Genomic DNA, 21,928 nt, shown 5'->3' with positions numbered 1-21,928 from the left:
CAAAAAACCCTTCGGGATTTCATCGTCGATGTTTAAAGAATATCTACTACCTACCTTAGCAACATTGAAATTTTCAGTTAAATGTCCGATTCAGGGTTAAAAATGGCCGATTTCGCGATTTTGTAAATTTTTAATCGCTTATATGTCAAAAACTATTAACCTAAGAGAAAAGTCACTAAAGACCTTTTCTGTTTGGAATGATTAAAAAATCCTAAAAAAACTTTGTTCGAAAAAAAAATAATTTTAGGAAAAACCCCTAATCTTTCCCCTCGCCTGGCAAGGTCTTATGCTCTTCAGAATCGCCTGTCATTGTACACATTTCTTTTAAATGACTTACTCAAACACATACTTAAATTTAAACTTTACAGGAGAATGTTTATTTTCCCCCAAAACTATGCACTTTTCGATTCACCTGGTAGATACACGTGCAGGGCAGATGCCTGCCAGGTCATGGTTTTTAGCCTTGGTGTGCTATATTATCACTATAGATACAAATTTCTAGCCTTACAGGAAGACCGTTACTCGGAGGGTTCACTAGCTCTAAGCAGGCCCGGCCCTAGAGATTTTGCCGCCCTGGGCCAGATCGGCAACCGCCGCCCCTCTCCCCCTTGGTATACCCAACAACTCAAAAATTTCACCATGGCTCTTAATTTGCTTAAATCTATCACTTAATGCATTAAAGGTTGTGTCATAAATTTTAAATAGAAGTCAAATTTATTATATCGTGTCTCTGGATCTAAGTCCATACTTTCATCTTCAGCCTTATGGCCAAATTGTCTTTTCACTTTTCTCTTTCTGGCTATTACTGTACATTCTTTTCGGGTTCTCAATTTCTAAATTTAATGAGCTCTCTTGCGTCTGTCAACTAGCACTGGAATTTTAAATCACTTCTGAGAGACTTAAAATGGATTTCTGATTTTTCTAATAAACTGATAGCTTGATACGCTCCCATATCAATCCTCTGCATACGCGACTACGTTGATGTGAAGTAAAATGTCATGCCATATTACCACAGGGCAAAGAAAAGTAAAATCACGGATTTGATTTGCCAAACAGCTTGCCTCATGCATGAGCAACCATTTTATCGTTGTTTTTATTCACATTGATTTCTACAAGATCATCGTAAATTTCTTTAATTTGGTATCTAATGGGAGTAATTGCATCAATTATCCTACTTTCTTATCTAGTTTCAGACAAAGGTTTCAATGTTAGGCTAGAAATATGATTTTTCAGCAAAGTCCAACGATGAATAGATGCTGAGAAAAAGTTGTAAATTTTTGTCACTAAGGAAAAGAAAGAAACTGCAAACTGTGAGGTTTTAGCAGCATCGTTCACGACTAAGTTAAGTGAATGGCTAGAACATGGGACAAAAAACGCTCTAGGATTCATTTTCAAAATTCTGTTTTGAACTCCCAAGCCAGTGGTTTCCTCTACAGGTACAAATACAAGAAAATGTTCTTCAATTTTAACACTTTGTGAACAAGAACCTAAATCGACAAAATGTACAACAATAGCTATCTGTTCCACCCCAGCAATATCAGATATACAATTTAAAATTATGCTATAATACTTTGCTGATTTCAAAAAGTTTAAAATTTTATTTTTGATTTGGTCATGGAGGAGCTGAATAATTTCGTTTTGAATACGTTTTCCCAAATAGTGATGCTGCTTGTTACTTCCATTAGTTATTCTCCTAATGTGCTCTTGTAAAACAGAATTAAAATTTTTAAAGAGCTCAAAAACCTTAAAAAATAATTATTGTTTTGATGAAAATGTTTATCAGAATCGCCCCTCAATGAAAGCCACGGTTGTGCTAAGAACTGTATTATTAATATAAGTCGTTGTACTTATTACATTTTTCCAATGACCAGTTTCTGAATTTAGAACTATTTGTGTTTCTTCATCTATGATTTTTCCCGATTCTAGTCTAATTGCTAGTTCTACCCACTGTCGCTGTGACTGTAGATGAGATGGAGACTTAGCGTGGCTGGACAAAGCTTTAACCATATATGTTTCTAATAATTATTATTAGGTACATCCACTTTCAGTAAAGTTAATTTTAAGTGAATTTCAGTGAATTTAGTTTAGTTCTAATCCTACTGTTCTTATGCGATGATGGAGAAGAAGGCGGTGTTGTCGATTTTCCGTCGAATGAACCTTGACTTGTTATTGTTTCACTTACTTAATTCTCGTTTTTACAATTGCATTTTTGCCGCTCTTGTTCATAATATTGATTTTTTATAATATTAAACACATAAGTTATTATTTCTTCAATTTCAAAAATTGGCTTTCCTCTAAAATTTGCCGCCCCTGAATTCGCCGCCCTGGGCGGCCGCCCAGTTCGCCCACCCCTGGGGCCGGGCCTGGCTCTAAGACTATTCAAAAGAAAAGTTTGGTAGCTATAATATATTAAGACAATAATCATTCAATAATGTTATGCTTGCCTCAGTAGCTTGTTAGTCTTGTTACTGATAATGGTTTAGAGACTTAGAGAGATAGATATAACACTTACAAAGTCTAATAATGATTTTATTTATTTAATATAAAGAAGGACAGAAACAGTGTGTTTTATATTTTGAATATACAACTGAAATAAAACAATATTAACATCCCTAACCTACAACGCTTTGTACAATTCTTCTATAGATACTTTTGTAATTGACTTTTTTCAGAGACAAGAGTTTAAAAGTTTAAAAAGTATTAAAGTACATACGTATTAAAAAGTTTTAAAAAACTATCAAAATTCACTGGCACTAGGTATTCCTTCTTACAGTTACAAAATCTCATCAAAAACAAACTGGAATGACAACCGAAGCACATTACTCCAATAAACATACCGAAGTAGAAGAATAGACGAAAAATAAGCGAAAGTAGTAGTAGCAAAAGCTAAATCACAAGCGTATACGATAAACTTCATACCAGGGAGAGGGAAAAAAGATATAGGTATAATATTGCCGAACAGAGAGCAAAGGAAGCAACAGATTTTAATCAGATTAGATACTTATAATCCGTTCGCTATAACTTTTCCCATGCGGTACGATTCATTTTCCATAAAATTAAGTCAAAACATAAATTGAAACGAACGTCGATGTGTACATACATTTTGTATACTGTATACTGTATACTATATACTACACACATCGGCGTACGTTTCACTTTCTGTTTTGACTTAATTTGATTGAAAATGAATCGTACCGCATGGGAAAAGTTATAGCGGACGGACTATACTTATACTTATCTGAGATGAAATAAAAAAAATATTAGTTCATGAAATAAATGTCAAAAAGAGATGGAAACTGTACTTTGACAGTCTAATAATTGAAGAATTTGATAGAACACCAGTTGAGCTAATGGAGACAGTAAAGGCAGTGCATTTCATATTGCAGTAGCATTTTATAAATCCTTGTCCTCCAAATTTAGAATCTTCTGTACTAATTTCTCTTAGAGACAGAGACAGCTTAACGTCTGGAACATCTTCGAAATTAGGAAATTTCTCTTTGCATTCTCTTATTTGATTTCTTGGAAAAAGTGCGTTTATTGTTCCGTATTTCGTACCAACTCTATATAAACCCCCAATTGTTTATATCTTGTATGCTACTCAAAATATTTCGAGCATCCCCTTTGGCTCTATCAAAGCTGGGGATAGGTATTGGTACAGTTTTTCCGATCGAAATTGGAGGACATTTTTTCACTTTATTTGTTTCATAGCATTAGGCTGGGCATGAAGACCTTCAATCGCATATTCTTTATTTTTTTTTTTAATTTTTTCTGTCTATGCACAATGCATGCTCGAACGCATGCCAAGGAGATGCTCGAAATATTTTGGGGTTCATACAAGATAAAATGACAGTTCATATAGAGTTGGTAAGAAATACGGAACAATAAACACATTTTTTCAAGAAATCAAATAAGAGAATGCAAAGAGAATTTTCCTAATTTCGAAGATGTTCCAGACACTAAGCTGTCTCTAAGAGAAATTAGTACAAAAGATTCTAAATTTGGAGGACAAGGATTTATAAAATACCACTGCAATGGTGCTCTTCAAAACCATGTAAGTGTAAAAGGTCTAACGTATTGTGCAACTCTAAATGCCATAATTTAATTACGACAATATAAAAATAATAAACATTACAATTGAAAAATGATGTTCTATTAAACATAATCTAACAAATTACGACATTTTAATAGGTGATCGGGGTTTGACTAGTCAAACCCCGATTTCATAAAATAAAATTTCGACCTTTACCTGACCAACGTAGTCTCTCCTAGGTTTGACTAGTCAAAGGCCGAAACTGTAATTTATTTCGGGCTTTGACTAAGACCGTCAGTCAGACCTGAGGATTGCCTAGTCAACCCTAGGAGTGCCTGAAATTCGGGCTTTGACTGTAACATATTAGTCAAAGCCCGAATTTCAGGCACTCTTAGATTTGACTAGGCAATCCTCAGGTCTGACTGACGGTCTTAATCAAAGCCCGAAATAAATTTAAAGTATCGGCCTTTGATTAGTCAAACCTAGGAGAGACTACATTGGTCAGGCAAAGGTCGAAATTTAATTTTATGAAATCGGGGTTTGACTAGTCAAACCCCGATCAGCTATTAAAATGTCATTTTTTAGTTGTAATGTTTATATTGTCGTAATTAAAATAAAAAAATTAGTGTTTATTCTCGCATGTTGAAACATTATGGCATTTTGAGTTGCACAATACGTTAGATCTTTTACACTTACATGGTTTTGAAGAGCACTTCTTATTGCAGTGGTATTTTAGAAATCCTTGTCCTCCAAATTTAGAACCTTTTGTACTAATTTCTCTTAGAGACAGCTTAACGTCTGGAACATCTTCGAAATTAGAAAAATTCTCTTTGCATTCTCTTATTTGTATTCTTGAAAAAAGTATGTCTATTGTTCCGTATTTCGTATCAACTCTATACAAACCGTAAATTATTGTTTTATCTTGTATGATACAAAAAATATTTCGAGCATCTCCTTGGCACTCGTTCGAGCATGCGTTGGGCACAGACAGAAAAGATTAAACTAAATAAAGGAAATGCGATTAAAGATCTTCATGCCTAGGCTATTGCTATGAAACAATTAAGTGAAAAAAAAATATCCTTCAATTTCGATCGGAAGAACTGTAATAATAATACTTATCCCCAGCGTTGATAGAACCAAAGAGGATTCTCAAAATATTTTGAGTAGCATACAAGATAAAACAATTGACGGTTTATACAGAGTTGGTACGAAATACGGAACAGTAAACACACTTTTTTCAAGAACTCAAATAAGAGAATGCAAAGAGAAATTTCCTAATTTCGAAGATGTTCCAGCTTTGACTAAGACCGTCAGTCAGTCAGACCTGAGGATTGCCTAGTCAAACCTAGGAGTATCTAAAATTCGGGCTTTGACTATAACATATATACAGAGGGCCTATGGCCCGAAGTATACCTATACGTTGACCGAAAGCGTTATTATTTATAATATCCGTGGTGCCTTCAACGTGTAATGTCCGACTAAATTCTTCTTTATATGCAAAAAATTTGAATGAATTTTGAATTAATTAGTTTTCAAATAAGTACATTTAATTTAGCAGCAATAGTCGTAACGCAATAATTGTAACCATAGTTTTATTTAGGTTGTTATTTGTCAACTTGACAGTATTTAACTAGTTATTTAAATTTAAAGCCCAAGGGCGTTATTTTTCAAAATAACGCCCTAGGGCATTATTTCATATTTAACTGACTTCGAAATCATGTCATTATTTATCAAATAATATACCAGCGGACATTAAATCGTGTTATGATTCTACGCTTATTTATTTTGCTTTATTTTATTTTATATTTTGTTTTATTTATTTCGCTCATTTATTCTCGCCCTGACTTAATCCTCGCTATTTTATTTATACCTACTAGGATCAATTTTGTACCTTGGAAAAAAATATAGTTTTCACGATACGTATTAAATATGTTAAAGAAAATATGTCAAAATGCACTGGTTCTATTCCTTCTACAGAAATAGAAGAATGTTAAGAAAAAAAGATTATTAAATTTATTTATATATTTTATATCTATTTAAAAGATTATTAAAATATAAATATGGTACTATTATTAAATTTTAAAATTAATTATATATTAATTATATTTTAAATTAATTATAATATATACCTATATATTAAAAGATGGCACGAGGTCGATGTTAAAAAAATTTATACCATGATTATTATGAGTCCGTATTTATATGAATCAAGTAGGTATATGAAGTTGGTCAATATATTGCTTTCCTCCAGGTTTACTGTAATCATATTTTAAGATTAATTAATAAACTCATTCACATTCAGTATTCATTTAAGCTTTCTTTCCCCTTTTGAAGCTTCTGTTATGATGAATAAAATATTAAAGAGCATACAGCACATATAGTAAAACATAGGTATTCTGTTGAATCGCAATATTATTACAACAAAGTTATAGCAAACAAAATTGTCCTGTGTAATTCTAAAACCATTTTAACAGTGTACTGATATCAAACTTACACCATTTTAACAGTGTATCTACTAAAATCAAGCTTAAGAACAATAATACATCATTTTGAATATTTGTCGCTATAACTCTTCATTTGAAGCTATAGAAAATAAAGTGAAAACTATAGAAAATATATTGCTGTAATAACTGGCGCATACAGCAGGATTTCTAAACATGTTTAATAAGATCTACAAGAAATATAGAGCTTGCTACCGTAATATTGTTATTAAAAAACAACTATTATTATTCCGTTCGAATCAAAATGTGTTTTAGTTAATAAATCTATTAGGTCTGGATCCCGCGTATGAAAAAAAAGTTGATTAATAGCAAGCTGAGAATTTGTTAATAGCTTAAGGGCCGGTTGTTCGAACGCTAATCAACAATGATCATTATCAAATAATTATTTACTGTCAATGTCAACTTTGTTTGGGTTGTTAAAAAGTCTGTGGAGTCTATAATCAATTAATATAACAATAATTATTAACATAATTAATAATAAATCTCATAATTGTAATTAATTATGTTTTCAGCAACCCAAACAAAGTTGACATTGACAGTTTTGGTGACAGTAATTAAATATTTGATAATGATCATTGTTGATTAGCATTCGAACAACCGGCCCTAAGGGTGTCTAGTCGGATAAACTTTGATATATGGGAACACTGGAACAGGGGCAGTTTTAATTGTGGAACAGGTTAAAAATTTGGAACGGTCAGACCACGAAAACGGCACATTTATTTTGTCCGACAGAACAGACTTAAACTCTCCGAACAGAGATTAAACTCTCATGCAAAAATCAGACTGCTATTTATCACCTCTCATAATTTCTGTCATTTGGCATATTCTACATGTTCCACTCATTAAAACGCCCATTTGGTGATAAATAGAAGTCTGATTTTTGCATGAGAGTTTCATCTCTGTTCGGAGGGTTTAAGTCTGTTCTGTCGGACAAAATACATGTGCCGTTTTCGTGGTCTGACCGTTCCAAAATTAAAACTTCCTCTGTTCCAGTGCTCCCATATATCAAAGTTTGTCCGACTAGACACCCTTAAGCTATTAACAAATTTTCAGCTTGCTATTAATCAACTTTTTTTTCATACGCGGGATCCAGACCTATATAACGTTTTTAGATAAATAATACTGTAACAACTTTAAATAACAAATATAGAATAATGTATACCTAAAAGTAACTTAGAAGTTTGATAGTAGATAGTAGGTAACTTTAGTATTACTACAGTACATGAAGAGGTCGGATGGAAACGAAATAAAGACATTTAGTACATTCGGAGGTCTGGTATATTAGCTTATACCTATTATACCTACAAGGATCATTGATATTTAATCCATAGTTAGCAAGGATTTAGTTGAAATTTATGAAGGCATGTTATAAAATAAAAAAACATAGGTAAGTATTATAGAAGACAAGCAAATGATACAATGACGTGCTCAAATATTATATAGGGAATAACCTACCTACCTATTCGGAATTTTATAAAAACTTATAAATATAGTAAAACAGAGGAAAGCAAACAATTATTACAATCAAGAACAATTTTCCGTTAGAAGATATTAATATTAAATCATCTAATCATATTAAAATAAATCAATTCAACATAAAAACATGCTATAGTCAAACTGAATACATATCGCACATTCCTGGTATTTTAGTAGGAGGCAGTAACATATCACTTCACATAAATCACAAAAATAACTACTCCAAACATTTTTTAAATATTGTTGCTTAGATTCTTATTGAAGATCTTCTACGCAGATATCATCTAATATCGCTTTAAAGAGAACCAACTTTGAAAAAGATGGAGATTTTTAAACTATTAAAGCGGCAATTTTAAGACCCTATTAATGTAAAACAATGGACAATTATTGTTCAATACTGTAAATTAATTTTTAAGGGGGCATTCTATTTGGTGGAAGGCAAAAACTGGTGCAAAATTATCAAAATTGGATAGGTACTTTATTTACTATCCATGGTTGAATGGATTCTTTTTCTATTTTTAATAAAGTTTGTAGTCAACACCTATTGGCATTGTTGATATTGAAAATACTCTATGCTCAAAGCAGAAGAAAATATTACATAAAAAGAGAAACAATCGAAGGGTAGATATTATTTATTATCTGCACGCAAAATTGTTTTTAAAAAATGGAATACACTTGTGGCCTGTGGGTCTATCAGAATAAAATAAATCTAATATTATAGGTTCAACTATAGACAAAAGGTATAACAAAAAAACTTCTGAAAAGAGAAGACCTATTTTTTAATTGTCTATTTAAGTCCTGCTACTGTTTTAACATTTATCTGTCTACGTAAAATGTTTTCAATTAAAAAACTGGATTATTATTTCACGTTTATTCTTTGATGCAATAATTAAAGTGATACAATCGTGTTTTGATGTGATTCATTACCAAAGTTTGCCACTGATATGTTTCTATTTTGATTAATAAATAAACACTTACTTGGACTAGAAGCCTCTGAAGAATCAGACGCCGTGGTGAAGGTACTTCTTTGTAAAACAGGAGCCATCCCCATATCAGATGCGTTGGATACTGGCGGAGGAGGTACAGGGGTCTCCCCAACGGACTGGGTCATCGGCGTGGGAAAGAGGATCCCTAACTCTCTAGCCTCGTTTTCTTCCTGAGCTTGCTGCCTCCGGAGAGCCACCTGAGCGGCCATAACCCTCTGCCTCTCTGCGATCAAGGTACATTTGGCGCAATTACAATCCCGCCATCTACAGTATCTTTTGTGTCCTTTCAAAGCCGAGACAACACCGTGATTTCGACATCTTGCACATTTAGGGGTTCTTTGGTATCTCTCGGAGGCTCTTAGAAAGAAAGCCGGGGGGATAGCTCCTAGCACAGGGTGTTGAGACATTAGAGCAGACATGTCCACTCCAGCACCGGGTATACTCATTGTCAATTAGTTCAAAAACATACGTGAAGGGGTGACGTTATGCCGCACAAATCGGGGATGTTGCACTCACTGACAGTTACTGTCAAATGATACGGTTACCGGTGGTGGATACAGTACCCCATCTGTTGGTCGCTTGCGCCTCGCTACATCGACCAATGAGAAGCGAGAGTTTAGAGAAGCCGCGCCTCTATTCAGATGACGTAGGGCTCTGCCCCTCCTTCGCAGGATATTCAGTGTATTATATACAATAGGAATATACAAACTAGATTTGAATGGCAAATATATTGCCGGTATTATAATAGGACTCTGAAGGAGGGTCCTAGTTTCTCTTAACATGCTATTGTTGGGCTTTTTGAGTGCGATACTATATAATTTAGTTTGGATAGATTTTATGGGAGTCTATTGAGGGTTGAATGGGAATTAAATGTTTTACTATTAATATGTGAACAATGGATGTAGTTCGGAGATTATTTGGAGTATTGGAGTGAGTTTGGAATCAGCTAGAATTCTATTCAAAATCCTACTTTACGAAAATCCGTAGGGATTGGAAGAGATTCAGTTCACTTTTAATTCTTCGAGTAAAAAGTTAATATAAAAATTATCTATTCAGTATAAGAACAACCTAAGCTAATAGACGAATGAAACTAGAGATTTTTAAACGATTATTTTTTAATGATTTTAAACTTTAATTTCCAATTCTGTGGTAAGATTTTTCATCAAGTGATAATAGTGGGAATTTTCTACCTAGGTTATTATAGTGGGAATATTTATAGGTAGATTGTTTCTGTTTATTTACAACGAATTTCCTAGTTTTAACAACTCTCACATTTAACAAGTCACTCGAGCCCTCCGGGCTCTCGTGTCAATTGCCAGATCACAAGTTTTCGAAAAATTCTCGCATTATTCTCAATTTATTCTCACTTTCTTGTAGGTATAAATGTTGAATTTTTTTAAATGTTCCTTGGGGAATTAAATAACGACTTGAAACTTATACATTGAGGAAAAAGAGATTTCCGTTTTTCTTTCTCTTCATATTACGTAACGCGATTTTTGAAGATTTCTAACCCCCCCTCCCTACGTAACGCACTCTTATGGGAGTTTATAACTATTGCGTAACGCAATTTTTGAAGATTTTTTACTTCCCTCCCCCCGAACCTGCTTTACGTAATACTTGAACGGTCTAATTTTACTTCTTTACAATTTAAAAAAATATATATACAGGGTGACTGATACAAAAGTAATACCGTAATTGTAAATTTTTCTAAAACTGGTTAACTGTATAGGTACCTATTAAATGTAATTTTTATATCAATGTGCCAACAAATTTAGAACTAACAAACTTATAGTAATATGACCCGTATGCGCGCCAATGGAGAATATAAAATTTTTAATTGTATCTCAAAAAATCCGCAATAACTACCTCTTAAAACCCACCACATTTCATTTCCATATCTCAACCAGTTCTAAAGCAATAAATAAATCGTCAGTTTTCAAGAAACATTTCAACATCCCATATCTCGGAAACGCAGCTCTTGCGGACATAGGTATGTTTATAAAGCAAACTGTCATAATTTTTTCATGCAAAATTACCCCTTAAAGTTTGTCGCACTAAAAACACATTCTATTGGCGAAGAACATGTCTAGTTGTTAAACTACCTAACTTTTTTATTATCCAACATAAGCGAATGAATAAAGAAACATAATGTTAAGAAAAACTGAGGCTATAGTTGGATTTTAATTTCAGTATTTTATAAATGCTAGACTATTCCACAGGGTGTGGTGAACTTTGAGAATAAAACACATTTATTGATACACCCGGTATACAATGACAATTTAGCTGTCTAACAACAATATTATTACAGCGATATTGTTAAAGAATAAGCCTACAATATATTAAAAAAATCGCTTAGATATACATATATGTACAGGGTGTAACGAAAATACAGGTCACACATTTTATCACATATTCTGGGACCAAAAATAGTTTGATTGAACCTAACTTACCTTAGTACAAATGTGCATATAAAAAAAGTTACAACCCTTTGAAGTTACAAAATGAAAATCGATTTTTTTCAATATATCGAAAACTATTAAAGATTTTTTATTCAAAAAGGACATATGGCATTCTTATAACAGTAGCATCTTAAGAAAAAATTATAGTGAAATTTGGACACCCTATAAAAATTTTATGGGGGTTTAGTTCCTTTAAACTCCCCCAAACTTTTGTGTACGTTCCAATTAAATTATTATTGTAGTACCATTACTTAAACACAGTATTTCTAAAACTTTTTTGGCTCTTAGTACTTTTTCGAAAAGTCAGTTTTTATCGAGATATTTTGAATATTTGTCAAATCCACCACATATTTGTATATGGTTAAGTACGATTATGGAGACTTGGTAATAATATGAAAATTTATGTATGATTTACATTTTTAGGTATATTTTGAACCGTATTAAAAAAGAAGCCATATCTCGATAAAACGTGCCTTCTCGAAAAAATACAAAGAGGCAAAAAAGTTTTAAAAACATTTTGTTTAACTAATGGTATCGCAGTAATAGTTTAATTGGAGCGTACACAAACATTTGGTGGGTTTAAAGGAACAAAACCCCCATAAAATATTTATGTAAACATATCTATTAAAAAAGAAGCCGCAACTCGATAAAAACTGCCTTATTGAAAAAATACTAAGAGCCAAAAAAGTTTTGAAAATATAGAATTTAACTAACGGTATTACAATAATAATTTAATTGGAACGTACAGAAAAGTTTGGGGGGGTTTAAGGGAACAAAACCCCCATCAAATTTTTATGGGGAGCACAAATTTCACTATAATTTTTCGATAAGATGCTTCTGTCATAAGAATGCCACATATCCATTTTCAATAAAAAATCTCTAATAGTTTTCGATATATTCGCAAAAATCGATTTTCATTTTGTAAATTCAAAGGGCTATAACTTTTTTTCTGTGCATATTTGTACCGAGGTAAGTTAGGTTCATTCGAACTATTTTTGGTCGCAAAATATGTGATTTAATTGATGACCTGTATTTTTGTTACACCCTGTATAAATCGGACAACAGGTTTAGAAAATTCGAGACATCAAAAATTACCCATTTTTAAGGTGGCGCGTTAATTTCTTGGAGTACTGTATTAGGTAGCTATAGGTCCACTTATTCTCAAAAGTTTTTAAAGTCGCCTACTTACGAAATAACGAATTTATTCCAAACATTTGCACGTACGGATAACCTATAGGCTTGGATCCCGTGTACCAAAAAAACTTTATTAATAGCAAGCTGAAAATTTGTTAGTGGCTTAACGGTGTCTAGTCGGACAAACTTTGATGTATGGGAACACTGGAACAGGGGAAGTTTTAATTGTGGAACAGGTTACAGGTTTCGAACGTCAGATTACGAAAACGTCCCATGTATTTTGTCGGACAGAACTTCCAATTGATTTGTTGCCCTTTCATTAAACTCTCATGCAAAAGTCAGACTGCTATTTATCACCAACATAATTCCTGTCATAGTCATTTGACATGTTCCATGTGTCGGACTAGTCGAACACACTTTTTCATATATCGTCGGTGATGTGACAATACCTCCTATCTGCTTTTTCATGAATTTTGTAAGAGAGATTTCAAACTTTTTTTAGGGTCACCTAGTACTGTTTTCATATGTAGATAAGTTTTGACTTGTTTTGTAGTAAATAAATAGTTGAATTTACTACAAAACCAGTCAAAAAATATCATATGAAAACAGGAGATGACCCTAAAAAAAGTTTGAAATCTCTCTTACAAAATTCATGAAAAAACAGATAGGAGGTATTGTCACATCACTGACGTTATTAGATATATAAAGTTTGCTATTGAATAATCTTAAAAACAACCTACTAGTTTTCACAATCATAAACTTGTCAGGATGACAAACAAGTTCCGCAATTAAAATCACGTTCCACAATTATTAAAACTTCCCCTGTACCAGTGTTCCCATGCATCAAAGTTTGTCCGACTGGACATCGTTAAGCTATTGACAAATTTTCAGCTTGCTAATAATAAACTTTTTTTGGTACGCGGGATACAGGCCTACTATATTGCTTCTTTATAGAAGAAGTATACATAAACAAAGATGTATAAAATTTCTACCAAGTTAAAAAATACAGAAACACTAAAAAGAATAATACAAAATATTGAAAAAATCATGAAGGTTTAATCCTAGGTAGTGATGAGCGAGACTGGTATCCCGAAATAACCAAAGTACGTGCCTCCTAGCGGCGGGATACGGGCAACAATACATTGGCTTATAGGGCAGTCCTTACAGTAGGGATCCTGGCCTATACAGAAAAATGCAGGCGGGTGTGGGGTAATACTGCACTTTGGTTGCATTGGTGGTGTATTGGCTAAACGTGCAGGGCAGGGTATGGTGCTGATAGAAAAGGCATTCAGGCATCAAATATCCAAAAATCTTTTCAGGCCATAATAATGAAAAGACCTTCTCCAAACGCAGTAAAAACTTATACTGAAATGATGGCATCTCCTGAGGTAAAATGTTCCGGAAGTAAAATGAGCCTCCGTTCGGATCTCCGGGTGAGGACTATCTCAGGGGGAACACCATTGCAGGTTAGAAAAATCAGGATAGGGTCTTGGAATCTTGGTAGTCTTACAGGTAAGAGTCTGGAGTTAGTGGATGCGCTCAAACGAAGAAGAGTTCAAATTGCTTGTATTCAAGAAATTAGGTGGAAAGGACAAAGGGCGAAAGAACTAGGTGAAGGATACAAATTGTGGTATGTAGGGAGTAGTAACACTAGAAATGGAGTTGGTATAATTGCTGATAGTGAAATGAAAGGTAACGTAGTAGAAGTTGTAAGAACGAGTGATAGAATGATGTCAGTGAAATTTGTAATTGATAAAGAGGTATTGAATGTTGTTTGTGTGTATGCTCCCCAAACAGGTCTGGGTGAGAATGAAAGAAGAGCTTTCTATGATCAATTAGGAGACGTACTGAGTGATATTCCAGCAGAGGAGAAAGTTATAATAGGAGGTGATTTCAATGCACATGTGGGCCAAACCAAGACAGGATATGAAACAATACATGGGGGATTAGGCTTTGGAACTAGAAATGAAGCTGGAGATGACATGCTTGAATTAGCAACAGCATTGGATATGGCGATTGTTAACACATTCTTTAAAAAGAGAGAAACTTAACTTATTACCTACAAAAGTGGACAACATCAATCCCAAATAGACTACTTCATGATAAGGAAAGAAGACATACGTGAATGCAAGGACTGCAAGGTAATAGTGAGTGAGACAGTAAGCCAACAACATAAGCTGCTTGTTCTGGACATCGAAGTAAAAAGCGAAACTAAACAAAAATATCGGAGAGGACCACAAAAAATCAAATGGTGGCTGCTGAAAGATGAGAAAGAAGGTCTATTCAGGAGAAGAATAGTAGAAAAAATATGGTGGAACATGAAAGGAAGCCCTAATACAATTTGGAGAAAAATGGCCAGTAGTATTAGAGAGACTGCTATTGAAATACTTGGGAAAACGTCAGGAAAAAAGTTTGAGGATAAAGAGACTTGGTGGTGGTCAAACGAAGTACAAGGAAAAATAAAAGAGAAGAGAAAATTATATAAAAAGTGGCAAGAAACCAGATCCGACACAGATCTTCAAGACTATATGGTGGCGAAAAAGGAAGCGAAAGTAGCAGTAGCAAAAGCCAAAGCAGAAGCGTATTCAAACCTATATGATCAACTTGATACCAGGGAAGGCGAAACGAAGATATATAAAATAGCCAAACAGAGAGCAAGGAAAGCAAATGATTTTAATCAGATTAGATGTATCCGAGATGAAAATAATAAAATACTAGTTCACGAAAGGGAAGTCAAAAAGAGATGGAGAAAGTACTTTGACAGCTTATTAAATGAAGAATTTGACAGACAGCCTGTAGAGTCAACGGAGACAGTAGCAGCAATGGTCACCAAAATAACCAACGAGGAAGTGGCTCAAGCGCTTCAAAAAATAAAGAAAGGAAAAGCGGTAGGACCAGATGATATTCCTGGGGAAGTATGGAGAGCATTGGGAGAGACAGGAACAAGGTGGCTAGCAGGTCTATTTAATAGAATTATGGAAGTCGGACAAATGCCAGACGAATGGAGAAGCAGTATACTGGTACCTGTTTACAAAAACAAGGGAGATATACAACAATGTACAAACTACAGGGCTATAAAACTGCTTAGCCACACCATGAAAATATGGGAAAGAGTAATTGACAGACGGATACGTGAAGAGACCGAAATATCCGAGAATCAATTTGGCTTTATGCAGGGTAGATCAACAACAGATGCAATTTTCATTATAAGGCAGTTGATGGAAAAATACAGGAGTAAAGAAACAAACGCTCATATGGTATTCATTGATCTTGAGAAAGCATATGATAGAGTTCCTCGAGAGATTCTGTGGTGGGCACTCAATAAGAAAGGAGTCCCTGGTGAATATGTAAAGATTGTGAGGGATATGTATGAGGGAGTAACGACTAGTGTTAGGACAGGTATGGGACAGACTGATAAATTTCATGTGAAAGTAGGATTGCACCAAGGCTCTGTGCTTAGTCCGTATTTATTCTCATTAGTTTTGGACCAGATAACAGCGAAACTGCAGGGTAACATTCCATGGTGCTTAATGTATGCTGATGATGTCGTGTTAGTAGGAAATAGTGAAAGAGACTTAGAACAAAAACTGGAACAGTGGAGGCAAGCTCTGGAGGAAAAAGGTTTAAAACTTAGTAGGACAAAAACAGAGTATTTGGAATGTTCATTTAAAGATGGAGCTACTACAAATAAAATGGTATCTTTGGATGGTGAAATGATTGTGAAAAGCAATAGTTTTAAGTACCTAGGATCGGTATTACAGAGTAATGGAGAAATAGATGGAGATGCATGCAGTAGAATTAGGGCTGGATGGATGAAGTGGAAAGAAGCGAGTGGTGTGTTGTGTGACAGAAAAATTCCAATGAAGCTGAAGGGAAAATTCTATAAAACAGCCATAAGACCGGCTATGATGTACGGAACTGAATGTTGGGCAGTGAAAAAGAAAGAGGAACAACGAATGCATGTGGCGGAAATGAGAATGCTTAGATGGATGAGTGGAGTGACAAAGAAGGATAAAATTAGAAATGAGTATATTAGGGGAAGTCTAGGTGTGGCACCAATTGATGCCAAAATGAGAGAGCATAGGTTAAGATGGTTCGGTCATGTTCAACGTCGAGACGTTAATCACCCAATACGAAGAATAGCTGAAGTGCAGATTCCTGGAAGGAGTAGGAGAGGAAGACCAAAGAAGACCTGGGGGGAGGCGATAAGGCAGGACATGTTGGTAAAGGGGATTAACATTGATATGACCCAAGACAGAATTGTGTGGAGAAATGCAATTAGGGAAGCCGACCCCGCATAGGGATAAGGCAAAGAGAATGATGATGATGATGAGCGAGACTGGTCTTGCGGTCTTGCGGTCTGGGTCTTGGTCTTGCAGCAAGACCAAGACCAAGACCAAGACTGCCTTTTGGTTTGCAATACCAAGACCAAGACCAGGTATTTAAGACCAAGACCAAGACCAAGACCAAGACCAAGACCGAACCTTGCAAGACTACGCAAGACCAAGACCAACCTGCAAGACTCTTGCACTTTTTTGCGAAATAGGTTTTTTATTATTTAACTTTATTTTTTAGTTCAATAATATATACTGACATTGTAATAAACCTTAAACAATATCGAATTTTTAAAATACATAATATTTTAAGCTAAGAATCAACAATTTTGATATATACTTTGATCGGTACCTAGTAAAACAGATTAAATGGAATTGGTTTTAACATTCCTCTTCTAACGTTTCTAGCGTTATCTTATAATTTTACAACAGTAAGTACAGGGTATTTAACGTAAGCAGGCCACTCAAATAACAAAAAAAGCAATCGAACGTCAAAAAAAGGGAGCACAATCGAATTAAAAAAAAATGATCCGTATTAGAATGTCGTATAAGAACACATTTTATGAAAAGAATACTGATGACGTCGTTTCTGTAGTACCCAAAAATGACATTTAAAAAACCGTATATGTAGAAATGGAAATAAAATTATTCCTAAGACAGTTCAACAGTTTCCAGTATAATAGATTTTCCGCCATATTTGTTTCTAATTGGAACGTAAAATCTAAAAATAATGAAATTTTTTTGAGTGATACTGGATTCTTCGGAAAATGATTTTCTTTAATTTTTCTATTTTCAGTTATTCTCTATTATGAACAGTTTCCGAGATATCGAGCTTTGTCACACTATACAGCCACCCTGTATATGCAGAATGTTTACTAAGTATGTGTACAAACTGTATACGCTATGAGCTCGAAGGTAGAGGGGATAATTAAAAATTCGCGAGCGCCAGTAGTGACAAGTCTGTAAGCTTTTACTGGAAATTTGACATAAATGGCAAAGTGATTAATTTAAAACATTGAAATAAACATTAATAGGAAATAATATTAGTTGTTCAAAGCTGTGGTGTATATTTTTACCTTAAATATACTTACGTTTTAAATACTGAATTTAAGTTTTTTTAATATTTTATAATATGTAATTATATGCAATTATAAATTAATCTAAGCGCCATCTACACGATAATTGTGAAAGTATCCAAAGTAAGAAATTAATATTTCATTAATAGAACGTTAAAACAATTAGCAAAATCTTTAAAAAATCGATTACGATTTGATTACTTTTTTGCGTTGTGAATATTAAGGTGATTCAGTAGCGATCAACAGGTAGCAAAAACGCGTTCCAAGATTGCGGCTATAATTTCGAATATTTTTTCAAGATATTTGGCACACGTATTCGTAATATAATAAAGAATGGCGGTACAGAGCCCAATTTAAAAAATATATTAATATGTGGAAATTACTCTGTAATTATATACAATATTAAAGAAACGAGCCTGTACCGCCATTAAGAAGAACAAAAAATACACTTTCTTCAAATAAACTATTTTATCCGATGCCTAGATTTTGTGTCATTTTGGAACTACTAAAATTTTTTATTTCATTAGTAGTTCCAAAGTGACACAAAATCTAGGCATCGGATAAAAAAGTTTATTTGAAGAAAGTGTATTTTTTGTTCTTTTTAATGGCGGTACAGGCTCGTTTTTTTAATATTGTATTTAATAACAGAGTAATTTCCACATATTAATATATTTTTCAAATTGGGCTCTGTACCGCCATTCTTTATTATATTACGAATACGTGTGCCAAATATCTCGAAAAAATATTCAAAATTACAACGCGTTTTCGCTACCTGTTGATCGCTACTGTTTCCTCTTAAGCGATAACAATTAAATAATAAATTTAAAAATTACCGTTGAAAGTTGCATTAGTAATCCGCTAGGAGCGACACCAGCGAAGCTCAGAGCGTATAGGTTAAACGTTCATATGAACTGAGAATATTTTTTTTAATGAGAAATCAGTGTTCACGTTCGATACATCATTTCAATAGGAATTTTACATCTGGTTAAAATTGAAGGTTTTTTAAATTTTTTCTCCACATAAAAAACACAGTTTTGCTTTTGCCTTGTATATAAGTATGTATAATTAAATAAAGCGCGTATTTCCTCCAAATAAAATAAAATGTAACTGATAACTTTTTCTTTTTTCTTCTTTTTTTTCCACTTTTTTTTTCTTTTATATCATATGCTATTGAATGTATAAAAAGCAGGTTGTGTCTCAATTCAATTTAAAATTGAAATTTGAAAATAAACCTTTATATTTGAAACATACTTTTTAATGAAATAATTAGGTGAATGTATAATGTTAAAATTGGTATCCGTTTGAAACTACATTCTACATTCTTTTAAAAATTTAAAGCAAAAAATATAGTTTCATTCTTTACATCTTCATTTATTTCAATGTACATTTTATTCGAAATTGTTTGGTTCAAATTATTACTACCAAACTATTAAGACCAGCAAGACTCTTGCAGCAAGACCAAGACCAAGAACAAGACCGGCTAGGGCAAGACCAAGACCAAGACCAAGACTGCCTTTTAGCTGCAAGACCAAGACCAAGACCAAGCTTGCAAGAACAAGACCAAGACCAAGACTAGCCTGGTCTTGGTCTTGTTCTTGTTTTGCTCATCACTAATCCTAGGAGAAACTACAGAAAAATTAAACAGATAGCCGGAATACTTGGAAGGTCTGATAACAAGAGACAAAAGAAACTAGAAAGAAATAAAGTTAAATAAATAATAAGAAACTTAAAAAATAACAAAAGGACATAAGAAAGTGGTATCTCAGCATTCTCAGCTGAGATTTTTAAGCATGGCAGATTTTTAAAGACAGAAAAAGAGTAATCCTCTTGATATTACCAATTTGACAAAAGGAAGAAATGCCGAATCAATGGAAAAAAAAGGCGACAAAACGGAGTGCGAAAACTATAGAGATGTAGCATTTTTAGAAGCAGTCTATCAACCTACTTTGCAAACATTGTTAGGAAAAGATTAATGAAATATGAAAACAAAGTTATCGGTATAAATCTATATAAATGTGTTTCTTCAGTGCCTAAAAAATACCAAATGTTAAATAGTAATATTTGTCTCATTTGTAATATTCGTCGTTAAGTGAACGTCACTGCCCTGCGTGGGAGCTGCGGTTTCCACGGTGATAGAGATGAGCCCTCTTGGCTATGGCTTAATTCTTTATTATGTAACTTTATTGTGATACAAGTAGGGCTGGTATTCAATCCCGGCTCTCTGCGTATAGACAGCCACCGAAGATCTAATTGCCATTGTTCGCTGATCTTATCTCGAGTTTATTTTTGGTGGTAGGTACGTATAGTGACAGTTTTCAATAGGTAGATGAAAGATAAAGGATCGATTTCGCTGATAAGTTTGCTTGTGTTTGTGTTTGTGTAAGGTTTTAAGGACACCTGTTAGATTGTTCGCATTTTTGTTGTTGCTTCTTCATTGAACAATTTGGCAGGTTAAGTGAAAGTGTATTCTCATGGATGTGTGGATTTGACAGTTTTATATGGGGAAACATTGCAATGCTAGTGTATGGAAAATAGTTGTCGTATTCTTTGTACCAAAAAATCACTAAAAATTTGAGAAATCAATTTTTCTAGTATCATTAAGAAGATATAAAATACAACGGTTATTATGTTAATGGAATATAATATAACAGATGAGTCACAAGATATTATATTTAAAAGAACAAAAAAGCAACACCTAGAACCGCAAAAAAGAAGAAAGTAAAAGCTTGTTACAAGTAATGATAAAAAAGATAAAACAACTAACAAACGACACGAAGGAAATAAAGGAAGAAGTACATACCTGAATATGGCGAAGATAATATGAAAAACATTGGTAAGGAGATCAAGGAGATTAAAGAAGAACAAAAAGAATACAAAAAAGAAATAAAAGATCTGAAGAAAGTCAATGAACAAGCCATGTAAGAACTGAAGCAACTAAAAAAAGAGTTCGTTTGATGAAAGAAGGAGTGGAAAAAATAGAAAGTAAAAAATGAGTAAAAAATATAGTACTTAGTCCAAGGACTCAACAATAAAAAATATTGGGCAGGAAAAATTGCGAGAGTCAAAGAAGAAGTTTATCAGGCAAGAAATAGGAGCTGAAATAACAGTAGATAAATGCAGCGAAAAAATTGGGACATATCTTCAATATGTAGATGACAGATAAAGGATCGATTTCGCTGATAAGGTTGCTTGTGTTTGTGTTTGTACAAGGTTGGTTTTGTTTGGCGTTGAGATTTTGGGGACACCTGTTAGATTGTTCGCATTTAGGTTGGTAGGTACTCCTTCATTGAACAATTTAGCAGGTTGAGTGAGTGAAAGTTTATTCTCATAGTTGTGTAGATTTAACCGATCTCTATAGTGAAAATTGCAAGTATAAGAAAAATATTAGTTGTGTGTCGTGTATTATAACCGTCTATTTAATTAGTCATATACTTTTTACCAGTGGCGTGCGGTGATTTTTTCGAAAGGGGAAGCGATTCAATAAGGATATAAAAATATTTTCTTAAGGGTCGAGGGTCGAGCCACTTCCCACCTGATAACACTCTGATGCGCAGGTAGCAAAGTACTTATGTGAGACGTCCTGGGTACAAGGACTCACACACTAAATCCGTGACGCGTGAATGCGTGAGGCACTCTATTCTGGCTATTTCTAGTGACTAGTGACCTATCATTGATCTGTATTGCTAGCTCGGGCCTTGAGTCCTCGCGCCGGGCTTGGTTTTCTAAAGAAGAATCCTATTTAAAAAAAAAATTTATACTCCGAGGCATTTTCCACAACACACAACTTTCACTAAAATGACACTTATTTATACTCGAGGTCTATTCTCCTATCAACTTCTGATAATTATTGTTGAATGCAGTCTTTTTCAATGGATAATAGGGTTAACTTTCAAAGTCTGTCTTCGCTTGTTGAATTTCTTTTAAACTCTTAA

General features: G+C 33.8%; 1 protein-coding gene across 1 annotated transcript in view; it reads right to left on the bottom strand.

The window, feature by feature from the left end:
- LOC114331432 (doublesex- and mab-3-related transcription factor A2-like) overlaps positions 1-9,475 on the bottom strand; it is an 87,506-nt gene extending 78,031 nt beyond the window's left edge. The window contains exon 1 of the mRNA XM_028281015.2: positions 8,986-9,475. Within this exon, the coding sequence (XP_028136816.1) occupies positions 8,986-9,439 (454 nt within the window). The 5' untranslated portion in view covers positions 9,440-9,475. The remainder of the gene's footprint in view (positions 1-8,985) is intronic.
- Between the last annotated feature and the right edge of the window lie 12,453 nt (positions 9,476-21,928).

Source organism: Diabrotica virgifera, chromosome 6 (assembly GCF_917563875.1).
Source record: "Diabrotica virgifera virgifera chromosome 6, PGI_DIABVI_V3a".
NCBI classification, from domain to species: domain Eukaryota; kingdom Metazoa; phylum Arthropoda; class Insecta; order Coleoptera; family Chrysomelidae; genus Diabrotica; species Diabrotica virgifera.
This window is presented reverse-complemented; position numbering and strand designations above follow the sequence as displayed.